The sequence below is a fragment of the Caretta caretta genome, chromosome 1 (assembly GCF_965140235.1).
Source record: "Caretta caretta isolate rCarCar2 chromosome 1, rCarCar1.hap1, whole genome shotgun sequence".
Lineage (NCBI taxonomy): Eukaryota > Metazoa > Chordata > Testudines > Cheloniidae > Caretta > Caretta caretta.
This window is the reverse complement of record NC_134206.1, coordinates 140,303,745-140,318,341: the sequence shown is the minus strand read 5'-3', so window position 1 is coordinate 140,318,341 and position 14,597 is coordinate 140,303,745. Positions and strand designations below refer to the sequence as shown.

The window sequence follows — 14,597 nt, the reverse complement described above, 5'->3', positions numbered from 1 at the left end:
TACTAGACGCAAACATCTTTTCTGGGAACAGCACATTCAATTCTTATTTACTTTGGCATGCAAATGTAATTCTTAAATCAAAACAAGTTTGTCTAATGATTTGGCCGAAATAAATAAGTCCTGATTTAATTTCTCCTGGTGAAAGCTGCTTTTTTTTTTTGGTGGGGGGCTGAATTAATACTGAAGAGAGAGCCAAATCAGGTACTGAGTATAGCCTCATCCTGCACTGGGATCTGCAAGCAGGGATCTTTACTCTTCCCTCCCACCCCCCCGCCCCCCAAGTCTCTCCATGCAGATGTAAACATTCACTCAGAAAAGAAATCTTAGATCCATTTTTCATGTGTTTCTGTGTAGGAGGGACAAGAGTCATTATCCAGTGAGACCATTAGGACTCTCTTCTTGCTAATACATTTTCTCATGCAGCAAGTGAGCATTTGGAAAGATAAAACAGTTTAAAAACAAATCTGGTTTGTGTTCTCTATTGTAGGTTATTTTTTTACATTTGTTTAAAATAATTGCATAACTAATTTTTGATTCCAGATGAATAGGAGGTCATCTGCTGATGAAAAGGTGAAATAAATCTATATGTTCGTAAGAATGCATGTTTTCCTCCCTCACTACTGAAGTATGTACGCTTGTCCTAGAACTAAGGGAACTAAAAGCCTTTTTGTTTGCTCTGAATACAGAACACTTTTTAACATTCAAGTAGTAAATGATTTAATTAATATGGTGCAGTTTTGCCTGTGCTACTGGTGCTAGTTTGTTGTGAGCAGAATGGCCTCTTCTCTGGTCTCTCCAGAGGTCTAGCAATTTATATCATTATACAAATTTAGAGTGTGGATATCAGTCGCATGGCAAGTTGTGAATATCTGAGTTAATTTCCTTTCAAATAGAGAACACATTATAATGTCCTGCCTTTTGGAATACCTGACTGGACACTAGATGGCAGCATTATATCGCTCTGCATAGAGATGTAGCACAGTTGCAACTTTCTGTAGACATTTAAAGGTGGGAAAATGTTTCCTGAGATTAGTCACTTTAGAAGGAGAGGTGCCATTTCTGCACAGAAAAGGAGTTGGGTGGCTTCTTTCCCGCTGAGGAGAGTTGAATTTTTTCCATTCATGCTGATTCCCAGTAGGTTTCATTGAGCCATCAGGAATATTCAGCCTTTAGTATCAGGGGGAAAAACCTGACTCTTAAAGACATCAATCTGAAGGTGAACATTTTGATTGTTTTGACTTTAGACTGTTTCTATATTGGAGCTGATTTTCAAATGTGCTTAGCACCTCCAGCTCCAATTATTGATTTCGTGGGTGCTCCATACTTCTGAAAATCAGTGCCATTACTTTTACAGCTTATCTGAATCATTATTGTTTAATCAAAAAGAAAGCTATTAAGAATACCCTTAGGTGCTAATCGGCATCTAATCATTTCTCTTGGAAAACTGCCTCACTAGTTTTGCTAAGCATTACCGGCCTGGCTGGTAACTTGCATGATTTGATAGTATGGGATAACTTTCTTTCTAGCACTAATATAAGGTAAGGGATGCTGAAGAGAAAATGTAAGCTTGCAATATCGACCCTGCATTTGTGTGGAGGCAGCAGCATTCTTTTTTTTTATCTCATTTGGGTTTTTATGTCCTTCTACTGTCTGAGGTAGATTCTGTGGAAAGCTTATGATAGTATAGTAAGAGATAAATGTAAAACTCTGAAGATCCTTAAACATAAAGGGTCTAATTGTGATTTCATTTGCACTAATGTAAATCAGGAGTAACTTCCCTGATGTCAATGAAATTGTACCAGTATGAGAGCCCATTCTGACCCAAAAAATGGTTCTCTCTTAAATTAATAAGTGAGTTTAATTTTTATTGTACCTTTGTTCCTTTTCATGCGTGTGTCACTTCATCTTGTTTGTCTTGTCATGACTGACTGACTTTTTTTTATTTCTGTTTTGTAGTTCTTTTATGGGGGCCATTCCATGTCCAGCAGCATGCACGCTTCCAGGTTCATGGTAAAATGTCATTCAGAAATTTGCAGTCTTTTTCTTTTCTCCCTCTGCAGGGACTCTAAACATTTATGTATATATATTTTTTTAAACCTTAGCTTTTTGTTTCATTCACCTTCATGGAGAGCCAGTTCTTATTTCTGGTCTTTTATAACAGAAATCTTATTTTCCACATTCTTCTAAATTTTCAGAGTTAAGATGGATTTAGCTACTTGACTAGGAGCTGCGTGGCTAAATCCTGTGCAGCCCTGAACATTTAATGGTAATGTGGAAATATAAGTTTAACCCAATTTATTCTTAGAGGGGTTTTTAGTTATATAAATTTTGAATTCATAAGAGGAAAGAGATAATAGTACTGGTTAGAGCACAGTGTGGGCCAGTTTCCACGTACTGTAATATCTTGCCCTTCTATTTCACCCCTGTTGGGATAAAACTGAGGAGTAATTTTGTCTACTAGGGACTTGGATGAGATTCTCTTCAAATTCACTTTTACTTTTCAGTCTAAATAAGAGTTTGAAATTAGGCCTGCCTTTTCATATGAAGGATAAAGCATATTAATTCATTGTGTCAGCTGCTCCTTAACTCGCAAACTCTCCCAGTCTGCATGAATAAATAGCCATACAAGTAAAATGACAAATGTCCAATGTTAGCTATCATAGGTGGTAGGATAACAATTAGCACAGGGCCTACCTGTACTACACCCAAAGACCAATTGGCTTCATTGTGAAGGCGAGTACATAGGTGCTGGAACTAGGGGTGCTGGGGGTGCTGCCACACCTCCTGGCTTGAAGTGGTTTCCATCATGTTGTACAGGGTTTACAGTTTGGTTCAACATCTCTCAGCACCCCCACTACACAAATTGTTCCAGCATCCCTAGTTGAGTATAGTTAAAATCTTCAATATTAGTAGCTGAAAGGTTTCACTTTTATGGGCTCCTAATTCATATCCTCAACGATAACTTTGCAAGATCTTTAGTTAGTTTTAATACTCAAAAAACAGAATGTTTCTTCATTTCCACATAACTCTCAAAAGTGACCAACTAGCCTTAATAATTCACTGCACTTTGATCCAAATGCTGTACACCCTGGGTGCAATAACTCCCTTTTCAGCAGGTTTGCACCAGATGTAGGCACCATTTAAGACCTGGGAGGTTAACTGGTACATAGGATTTAGGCTGGCCACTGTGGACAGGGATAAATATCATCCACTCTGAATATTAAATTAGTGGTCCAAATCCTGGTCCAGTACACGAAGATGAATTTAAACTCATGGCTTTTACTAGTGTGAATTTCTTCTCCAGCCAGCCATCTCCCTCCAAGGTCTTTAATGGAGAGATCTTCAGCAACTTCAGCTTCTTCCTAGGCTCTCACTCTTGAGAGAGAAGGGAGCTCTTGTCCCCTTCCCAGCATGCCTTGCTTTAGTAACCTGCAGTTCCCAGATGGCCTCTCTGCTTCGGTCCCTCAAATTCCCACCATGCTGCAGTGGACAGCAGAAACCTGAAACTGGGCAATGCTAGGCCTGAAAGCGTCCCTTCACTGTCTTAAAGGGACAGTAAACTCCATTACTCTCACAGTCACCCACCCCTTGTGCTTTTTGGCCAGTGGATCCATGTGCACACAGACCCACAGTACGTTACACCTCCCAAACCCCATGGATATTGTACAATGTACCACCTCAAAACACTTTTCTGACACAGGCCATGTACCTCTTTGTGGTTTCTCCATGGCCTGCCTGACTCCTGCACAGTAGGTTTGTGGCTTTTCAGTCCTTCTGCACCAATGCAAAGAGGGACAGAATTCGGCTCCATATTCTCAGTGCACTTGATTCAAATATAGTGAGTTATTAAATGAGATCTGGATAAACAGCATAGTCAAAACAGGGACAAATGAAAGACGTGAATATGCACACACTAATTACTTCAGCACTGGCACTCCTGCTGAACTCCTTCATTACTTAAATGTCATCTTTGCTGAATTAGAGAAAGAAAGCTTGACTGTGCATTAGTCAGGAGGATGCTGTACAATGAAAATGAACATAATGCATCAAACCAGCAAAGGTAAGCTGGGGAGGTTTGCATTAGAAGGAAAAGTAGTTATATCACGTTTTAGATTTCAAGTCTGTAGTTTTCTAGCATTCTGATCCTGCAGACCTTACTCTGGCTAAACTTCCACAAACTTCAGTAACAATTTCTTCTGAGAAAGGACTGGTGGGATCAGACTGTCAGTGAGCTTCTCTTTAGGCAGTACTCCAGGCGCAGTTATGCCTGGCCCTGCATGGATGCGCAAGAGTGGGCAAGGAGCCTTTCCTACCTTAATGCAGAACTGGACACAATCCAGTTGACTGGAAGGTTTATGCAAGTCTAGAGCCACAGCTAGTGCAAGACTCTTCCCTCTTTGCACAGAACAACGAAGCTGGTTGTAGGCATGTGCATCACCTTGTCATAGCATAGTCTCTCTGCGCTCTTTTTTGTGCACAATATATTCAGAAACTCTGGCAGTAGTCTCTGCACCACTCCCAATCGTTGCTGCTCCCTAAAAGGCACCAATTTAGCCATGAGAGTGTTTAAACACCGATGTTTTGCAGATGAACGGTGAAAGTTGTCTACAATAAGCAAGAAATCCCATTTTAATCAGTGCACGCTGTTCTGGTCATGGAACAGATCCTGCCTCTTCAGTATTTCCAAGTTAGATTCAAAAGGAAATTCCTCTGAAGTATGAAGATGTTTTCAAAGTCATTAAACTTAGATTTTACATAATTATCTTTTGCTCTAACAGGCTCATTTGTCCAGCTGGTTGACTTGAAAATGTTTGTGTAAGCACCAACAGATACAGTATAAATCAGCTCACTTGGTCTAGCAGCAAGAGTCTAGCTACAAAAAGTTGCTTCTTCCTTCCCAAAAAATGGGAGGGGCTGCTATTTTTACTTTGTTACTTTGATTCCCTCTTTAAGACAAGGAGATACCCTCTCAGACCCCATCCCCATGAAGGGTATTTGTAAGTAAGGAGAGAGACTCTTGCTTGTTTCTCTGTAAAAACCCGAGGAAGATGGTAACATTGCCCAGGAGTCGCATAGTTTAGGAGGATTGAATGATTCATGTATTATAAGAAGATTCCCGGATTGCCAGGCTGAGGCAGTGTGAAGCGATGGAAGAAACTACAAGCAGGGTTGAGAGCTATTGCTTAGAATGTCACTAGGTTCAATCCTCACTGGGCCCCATGAGAACAAGATGGAACGTTGGCGTCCAAAGGTTCTGTGGCAGTTAGAACGTGACAGTTGAGCAGAGGAGGTGGGAGTAACAGCTACGTGGATTAACAAAAAGGGGGTGGTGCCTCCAGCCAGGGGGCAGCTCTGTGCACAAACTATGGGCAACAGGTTCAAACAGCAACATGGCTCGTTACGACACACAGTGCATGGAAACAATAGCCCCTCAATATTACCTACCTACGTGGCTTCACTATCTGATTTCCTGTTCACTAATACGCACTGCTTTGTGGTGCTAGCACGTTTCCTGCTGTGGTGTTTTGTGTGTGTTTCCCAGTGCGGTGTTCGGCAGAATAGTACACAAGTGTACTGGTGTGAAGGGCTGCCACAAGTGCTAAAATAATCTGATTCCAAACTGTACAGAACTGGGCACAAGTGTAAACAGTTCCCATGTGTACCACAATACGATGGCACTGTTGCCAGGACCACTCTGAGCTTTGACCACACAATGCCAGGAAAGCAAGCTACCCGCGCTGGCCAAAGAGAGGTAAAAAGAAGGAAAACGCTATGTGAAAATAATCAGATACAGAGCAAAGATGCTGGTTTACTTGGCCTAAATGCCATACCCGTATGACAGCACTGGCTTTCATCTACTTATAGTGTATGTGTGATTTATTGAGTAGGCCAATGTATCAAAATATGGGCCCTGGTCTCTCTCTCTCTTTTTCTCTCTCAACCTATGATGCCCTTTGCAGTGCGTTCCATTAAATGGGTGGCTTTTGCTCCCCGGGCTTTAAAGAGGGAGATTTGTTGTGAAAGAAATACATTGACCGTATCCTGTCAACATCTTCAAAAGAAATCTTTAATGGCAAAAGAAATCAGTCAATATTTATTTAGTCAATATTCACTAGAAACCGCACTGAATTGAAGCTGTAGCGGAATGATGTAACATGCAAGGGTAGGTACTCTCATGTTAACATGTTGTAGTTACTAAATGGTTTGTCTCTTGCAGAGGGGCAGTACTCCATCATCTCCCACTAGGACTTCATCCCCTACAGGGTCTACTGGAAACGACATCAGCTGGGGTGATCGCCAAGGGCAATGGCTCCGCAGAAGAAGGCTTGATGGTGCCATTAACAGAGTTCCTGTAGGATTCTATCAAAAAGTATGGAAAATCCTTCAGAAGGTAAGTTAATAGCAGTAGAGGGTTTACGGTATCTTGGGAGGCTGGTATTTCAGATACAATATTACTGTGGTCAGGAAAAACTCTAATACTTTGTGGAATATGTCTGACTAATACACAAGAGCTCCATTAACATATGCTCATGAATGAGTTTGTCAATGTATTTCCTCTGAAAACCAGCACTAAACTGCAGCCGAATGATTAAATTCTACTGTTTCACATGGTTCCCCATCTTAAACAGGTCATGGTCATTGCCAATGAAAGGCTCACAATCCACCCACACCCAATTCAAGAAGATAAATCGGTAGAATAGGAAGGGTTAAATAAGAAGCTATGTTTCTTAAAAATGTCTGAGTTCTACTGGTGGATTTCATAAGGGCTATACTATTTTTAAAACCAATTTTTAGTTTGCTCCACATTCACTGAAAATAATCCCTGCAGTTGCTCCTGAGCTTAGTAGTATGATGCAGTAGTTGAACTAGAGCCGGGGTGGCCAACCTGAGCCTGAGAAGGAGCCAGAATTTACCAATGTACATTGCCAAAGAGCCACAGTAATACGTCAGCAGCCCCCGATCTGCTCCCCAGCCCCCAGTGCCTCTTGCTTGCTGGCAGCCCCCACCAGTCAGCGCCTACTCCCCCCTCCTCCCGCCCTCTGCAATAAGCTGTTTCACATGTGCAGGATGCTATGGCAGGGAGGGAGGAGGAGCAGCGAGGGCATGGCAGGCTCAGGGGAAGGGACAGGAGCCTTGGGGGAAGGGGTGGAGTAGGGGCAGGGCTTGGGGCAGACAGAGGCTTGAGCAGTGAGCACCCCCCAGCACACTGGAAAGTTGGCATCTATAGCTCCAGCCCCGGAATCAGTGCCTAGGTAAGGAGCAGCATATTAACCTCTGAAGAGCCACATGCAGCTCAGGAGCCACAGGTTGGCCACCCCTGAACTAGAGAATGATTTAAGAAACAGGGGAACATGAATTCCCATTGACTTCAATGAGACTATTCACCTGCTTTTGTGTATTGCTGGATTAGGGCCAAAGTGTTCAGCACCTGGCTGCATTGAGCTGTATTGAGTACTAAAGTGGAGGTAGGAATATATGCCTTGAGTCAAGATAGCTCACACTTGTGCAATTCAAAGCAACACTCTAAAATGCAGGCTTAACTGATGCCAGCAAAGACACAAGTCTTTTGTGAATTCATCCACTAGGTTTATTAAAGGGACACTGCCAACTTAAATTGCCTTTGTCTGAAATGTACCATTTTTACAAATAATACCTAAAATAACTACTAAAACTGACAGATCAGAGGAAAAAACTGTTCACGTTTTTTTATTTATGACAGCACTTTGTATAGTCAGTGTCACAGTTTCCCATGAACAGTTAGTCAGATTCCCTTGTTGTTTGAATGATTTGTACACAGCAACAATAGAAAGGAAAAACATTTAAAAGAGTGCAAACTACAGTTGTAAAATGACTGAGGTCATACTTAATTTGCAATATGGCGGAAATTGCAGATTCCACAATATTAGGCCTCCACCGCCATTTTGATTTTAATTAGCTCACTTTCCTGAATTACTGTACATGTCAGGTTCTTTCTGGTTTTTTTTGGAGAATCAAATAGAATTTTATTTAGTCAAATTCAGCCTATATTTTCCTTTGCTCATTGTCATCCAATTATTCTTAAAATCCCTTTGGACAATTCTTAATATCTCTCCCTCCTTGGTGTTTTCAGACTTCAGATGCCTAGGTGACCATCATACCCTGGTCATGCCTTAGACAAGCCTTATGTATTTAGTTTTTTTTAAACTCTTTCCTCATATGCCAATTTGTCTAGCTCCTCCGTAATTTTTGTTGCCCATTTTGAAGGGCATTTTTCATTTACTAATATTATATTGTGGTGCCCCAAGTCCTATATCCTAAACTAAGTGGTGTTTGACCCTAGGGTAAGAGAGAGGGATCTTCACTTTCCTGGTCCATAACAAAGCTGCTGCATTGGTGGGCTGATTTTTTTTTTTTAACCCCTCCTTTAATCGTCCTTTCGTATTGCAAACTCATATCTAATTTGCTGTACTTTCACCTCTATATGTCTCCTGCTGTTACTGCTTTCCAAGTACCTCCCTCCCACTGAACAGTTGTTTCAGCTTAAGTGTGGCATAAGGTTATTTATAGCATCCAGACTTTCTCTCCAATAGTTTTCTTGTTATATGATCTTTTTGGAAGAAATGAAATAACATTTTTATATGCGTTCACTGTTTTTAAAACTTGTCATACATCAGAACAGCTTTTCCAGAAAGAATTTAAAACTCAAAAGGAATATAAGTTTCCAGATATACTTTTAAGGATTGTGTTTTTAATTAATATTGATTTTTTTATTATTATTATTTTGTTTAGTGCCATGGCCTGTCCATTGATGGCTACGTCCTTCCTTCTTCAACTACAAGAGAGGTATAGTAAATAATAATATTAATGAGATCTTTCCATGATTTTACGACAAGTTGTATGACTCTCGAGCATACGCTGTAACAGGATCACTGGAGAAAACGCTTTGTTTTAAAGTATTTAAAATATAAACTCACAATGGAAGTTTTACAGTTTGAATCTTAACTAATAGTTCTGTTGAATGCCTGAGTGACAGGGATGGTGTAGGGCCAGATTTTAATCTGAGATCCATGATGTTCACAGATGCAAGTCTTGCAAATACTAAGCTTTCCCACAACAACATAAGATTATACTTAGAACATCTGAGGTTTGCATGTGTTAGTATAATTTCTATGATGTACCATAATGTGATCCTCATTTAAGAAAATGAAGTTATTTTTAACCACAGGCAATGAAGTATCAGAGCTCTGCACCTGCAGTGAGTTGATAATTAATCTTGACAGCGCATTCAGAATTTAGAAGCAAGATTTCCTACTTGAAAAAAGTTAAACACAGTCCTTGACCTCTGGATGCTATTTTCTAGGAAAATTTGCAATAATGTAACATCATTTGTGTTGGCTAATGTGCATTCAGTCTTTTTCTCTTAATTTTCCTTGTTCAATTATTAATTTTTTAGTAAAGAGAGGTTAAAGTTTACTCAGTTCTGTTTAAAACAGAGGATGGCAAATACAAAAGGGAATAGAAACCGAATTAGGAAAATGTCCCAATTTGCTGAAATTAAACAAAGACAGATATCTGTTTAGAATTCTTTGACTGCAGACAATATTTCAGCACTGTGGTTACAAAAACAAATGTGAATCTCAGAAATGTGGCTGACCCAAATTTTGCCTTTTTAAACCTTTGTTCGTTCTTCATATAATTTTTTTTGGTTGGTTGGTTTTTATACGAACAAGTTGGATCTATGCTGCTAGGTGCTATTTTGCTTATCAAAGAGAAGGTTATGGGTGACTTAATCCATCTACAAGTACCTACATCAGGAACAGCAATTTGATAATAGAGGGGTCTTCAGTCTTGCAGAGAAAGGTACAATAAGAACCAAGGGTTGGAAGTTGATGCTAGACAAATTCAGACTGGAACTAAGGTGCAACATTTTTAACAGTGAGGTTAATTAATCACTGGAACAACTTACCAAGAGTTGTAGTGGATTCTCCATCACTGGAAATTTTAAAACAAGATTGGTGGATTTTCAGAAAGACATCCTCTAGTTCAAACACAACTATTGGACTTGAAACAGAAATTAATACCTGGAAATCCTATGGCCCGTATTATGGAGGCAGTCAGACTGAAGGTCACAATAGTGCCTTCTGCCTTAAAATATATGAATCACTTCTGACAACTTCTAAATCTACAATTAATAATAATCCAGCAACAAAATAAAAAAACCTAGACATTTAAGAGTCCCACCCACCAAATTTCTGTCACTATTCCTATCTCTGTGGCTCCAGCAATTCTTACGCCACCTCAGAAGCCAGTGAGTAGAGGCAGGCTTTGCAGCATCCCCTAAAGGTCAACATATTTGAGCTGTTTCAATCCAAGGAGAGAGCAAGTGCTAAAGTCTTCCTTTCTTTGTGTGTTGTGACTATCCGTCAATAGGACTCAGTGATTCCAAATGATTCCCTTGTCAGTGTAGATCATTTATGCTACACCTAGATGTTTTATTTTAGTTTTCCCTTTCATTCATCATCCTAGACTTTGAAGAGACCCACCTACCACTTCCGCCACCACCTGAACCACAAACAATCTTACATGTTAGGATCCTGACGCAGTTTGACGTAGTGTAATAATACTCAGCCAATAAAACAGGGAACCAAGCCATAAGGCTAATGAGCTGTAGAGGGAGTAGGTTAAATTATTGTCTCTAAACCCTTCCACTTGTCTGTTTCTCAGTATTTGGAGAGTAACTGTGTCACAGATTGCAAACTGTAATCATTCTTGTCACTTGAAGATATTTGAGTCTGTTCCCACCAGGAAAAGAGAAGCACATGAATTTCACCCCACCCCCAACCGAATCCCTACAATGTTTCCACTCTCGGGGATCTTTGACTCCCAACATTGCCTGTCTTTGGATAGCTGCTTACCTCCAGGGTTGCCTTGTCTCCAGAGCTGATGGTCTTTCTTCACCGTGGGAGCAGCTCTTACCTGCTCCTCCAGCATCAGTTTCCAGGCAGCTCTTTGTTCACCATGATAAAAAAACCTTCTTTTCTTGCTCTTAAATGCCACGGTTGATTCAGTTGTGCAGTTTGCACAGGTGGCATTACACTTGTGAAGTGCAAAGTCTTTTTGCAGTGCACTGGGTGTAGGCCATGTGTTTTAACAATTTCATGTATGCCGATGACAATACCTCCTATGGTGTGACTATCACCCATACCACTTACAAGGTGGCACCTCACCCATGGGTATATATGGGAATATCAGTGTAATATTGCTGTTTGATTAAAATGAATACCATCTCCTGTAACAGCGTAATGTCTGCCTTGTGTAGTGTAATACTGTATGATTCTCATATTCTGACTTGTAAGCTTTATTGCCATTTAATTGGTTAAAACAATAGGACACTCTCCTTCAGATCTATTTTCAGAATTAACAGGATATGGTTAGGATTGGTAGGCCTAAAATTAGACAGTCTGGCTTTAAGTTTGCTGATGTATTATACATGCAAATGATGCCATCCTACCTGTCTGCCTCACTCTTGTAAGCATGTAGAGTATTGAAATTGACAACAAACCTATATAATGCAGTCTCCTGTCTGCTCATACAAATAGAGCAGACAAGCACAATGGAGGCACAGCTCAGTGTGCATATTCCCGTTTGAAACATACACATCACTCTATGTTATGGTGCTGGTAACAGCTGCAAAAGAAGATAAAATTTTTTTGTGATATTGCAGTCCTTATTTTGTGGAAGTGAAAAGTTTTCCCCTCCCCTGCCCCCCATCTCCCTCTACCATCAGGCTAGTTACAAAAAATAGGATTCGTTTTTAGGCCTGTCTGACCTTGACAGTATCTAATTTCACTGTTAATAGGAATCAAACTCAATAAGCATAACCTCCTGAGGCTATCATTTAATGTGACATCTCCACAGCTCTGCCAGTGCAAAGTAGGTTCTTCTACCAGCAGTGTAGATATCAGCCTGTGGGATAACATTCACTCTTAGCAGGTGATGTGGGCTTTTTTTTTTAATCTCTACAATATCTTTGGCTTCATAAACAAAACCTGTGATCCAAAAAGATGCCTACACAAAATAATGTGTGAGGTTAATGTCATGATCAAAGAATTAATTTGCAAGATGATAAGCATCAACATTCCCATATGTAAGCAATGTGTGTTGACCGATAGGAATTGTACAACAGACTTTTCTGGAAGTTACAGAACTTTTTTTGGATTGCTAAGCCTTGAGTCTGCAAATAGTTTGCAAGTACTTAGTTTTCCATATGCAAATAATCCCATTCATTTCTATAGGACTCTTTACATGTGCAAAGTTAAGCACATGTTTAAGTGTCTGGAGGATCTGGGGTCTTATCGTCTTGCATTTATCTGTTTATCTTTCGACTAGGGCTGTCAAGAGATTAAAAAAATTAATTGCAATTAATCAACGCTGTTAATAATAGAATACCATTAATTTAAATATTTTGGATGTTTTCTACATTTTCAAATATACTGATTTCAATTACAACAGAATACAAAATGTACAGTGCTCACTGTATATTATTTTTGATTACAGGTATTTGCACTGTAAGAAAACAAAAGAAATACTATTTTTCGATTCACCTAATACAAGTACTGTAGTGCAATCTCTTTATTGTGAAAGTTGAATTTACAAATGTAGAATTATGTACAAAAAAAAGCACTAAAAAATAAAACAATGTAAAATTTTAGAGCCTGCAAATCCACTCAGTCCTACTTCTTGTTCAGCTAATTGCTCAGACAGACAAGTTTGTTTACTTTTTCAGGAGATAACGCTGCCCGCTTCTTGTTTACAACGTCACCGGAAAGTGAGAACAGATGTTCTCATGGCACTGTTGTAGCCGGCGTTGCAAGATATTTACGTGCCAGATGCACTAAAGAATCATATGTCCCTTCATGCTTTAACCACAATGCGTCCATGCTGGTGATGGGTTCTGATCGATAACAGTCCAAAGCAGTGAGGAGCAACACATGTTCATTTTTATTATCTGAGTCAGATGTCACAAGCAGAAGGTTGATTTTCTTTTTTGGTGGTTCAGGTTCTGTAGTTTCTGCATGGGAGTGTTGCTCTTTTAAGACTTCTGAAATCGTGCTCCAAACCTCGTCTCTCTCAGATTTTAAAAGGCACTTCAAATTCTTAAACCTTGGGTCGAGTGCTGTAGCTATCTTTAGAAATCTCACATTGGTACTTTCTTTGCATTTTGTGAAATCTGCAGTGAAAGTGTTCTTAAAATGAACAACATGTGCTGGGTCATCATCCGAGACTGCTATAACATGAAATATATGGCAGAATGCGGGCAAAACAGAGCAGGGTACGTATAATTCTCCCCCACATTAAGTCACAATTAAGTCACAAATTTAATTAACACTTTTTTTTTTTAATGAGCGTCATCAGCTTGGAAGCATGTTCTCTGGAATGGTGGCCAAAGCATGAAGGGGCATATGAATGTTTAGCGTATCTGGCATGTAAATACCTTGCACTGCTGGCTACAAAAGTGCCTTGCAAATGCCTGTACTCGCTTTCTGATGACATTGTAAATAAGAAGAGGGCAGTTTTATCTTCCTGTAAACGTAAAAAAACTTGTTTGTCTTAGCAATTGGCTGAACAAGAAGTAGGACTGAGTGGACTTGTAGGCTCTGAAGTTTTACATTGTTTTGTTTTTGAGCGCAGTCATGAAACAAAAAAAAATCTACATTCTTAAGTTGCACTTTCACGGTAAAGAGATTGCACTACAGTACTTGTATGAGATGAACTGAAAAATACTATTTCTTTGGTTTATCATTTTTACAGTGCAAATATTTATAATCAAAATAATATACACTGATTTCAATTACAACACAGAACACAATATATATGAAAATGTAGAAAAACATCCAAAATATTTAATAAATTTCAATTCATAGAATCATAGAATATCAGGGTTGTAAGGAACCTCAGGAGGTCATCTAGTCCAACCCCTGCTCAAAGCAGGACCAATCCCCAACTAAATCATCCCAGCCAGGGCTTTGTCAAGCCTGACCTTAAAAATATCTAAGGAAGGAGATTCCACCACCTCCCTAGGTAACGCATTCCAGTGTTTCACCACCCTTCTAGTGAAAAAGTTTTTCCTAATATCCAACCTAAACCTCCCCCACTGCAACTTGAGACCATTGCTCCTTGTTCTGTCATCAGCTACAACTGAGAACAGTCTAGACCAATCCTCTTTGGAACCCCCTTTCAGGTAGTTGAAAGCAGCTATCAAATCTCCCCTCATTCTTCTCTTCCGCAGACTAAACAATCCCAGTTCCCTCAGCCTCTCCTCATAAGTCATGTGTTCCAGACCCCTAATTATTTTTGTTGCCCTCCACTGGACTCTTTCCAATTTTTCTACATCCTTCTTGTAGTGTGGGGCCCAAAACTGGACACAGTACTCCAGATGAGGCCTCACCAATGTCCAATAGAGGGGAACGATCACGTCCTTTGATCTGCTGGCAGTGCCCCTACATATACATCCCAAAATGCCATTGGCCTTCTTGGCAACAAGGGCACACTGTTGACTCATATCCAGCTTCTTGTCCACTGTAACCCCTACGTCCTTTTCTGCAGAACTGCTGCCA

The 14,597-nt window shown here is 39.9% G+C and overlaps 1 protein-coding gene across 13 annotated transcripts in view; it reads left to right on the top strand.

The window, feature by feature from the left end:
• PHKA2 (phosphorylase kinase regulatory subunit alpha 2) overlaps positions 1-14,597 on the top strand; it is a 72,472-nt gene that overhangs the window by 52,953 nt on the left and 4,922 nt on the right. For 6 of the 13 annotated variants that reach the window (XM_048862208.2, XM_048862226.2, XM_048862260.2 and 3 more), the window contains 4 exons: positions 541-570; positions 1,957-2,010; positions 6,218-6,391; positions 8,770-8,823. In XM_048862208.2, the coding sequence (XP_048718165.1) occupies positions 541-570; positions 1,957-2,010; positions 6,218-6,391; positions 8,770-8,823 (312 nt within the window). The remainder of the gene's footprint in view (positions 1-540; positions 571-1,956; positions 2,011-6,217; positions 6,392-8,769; positions 8,824-14,597) is intronic. The other 7 variants (XM_048862275.2, XM_048862235.2, XM_048862268.2 and 4 more) reach the window with 3 other exon arrangements.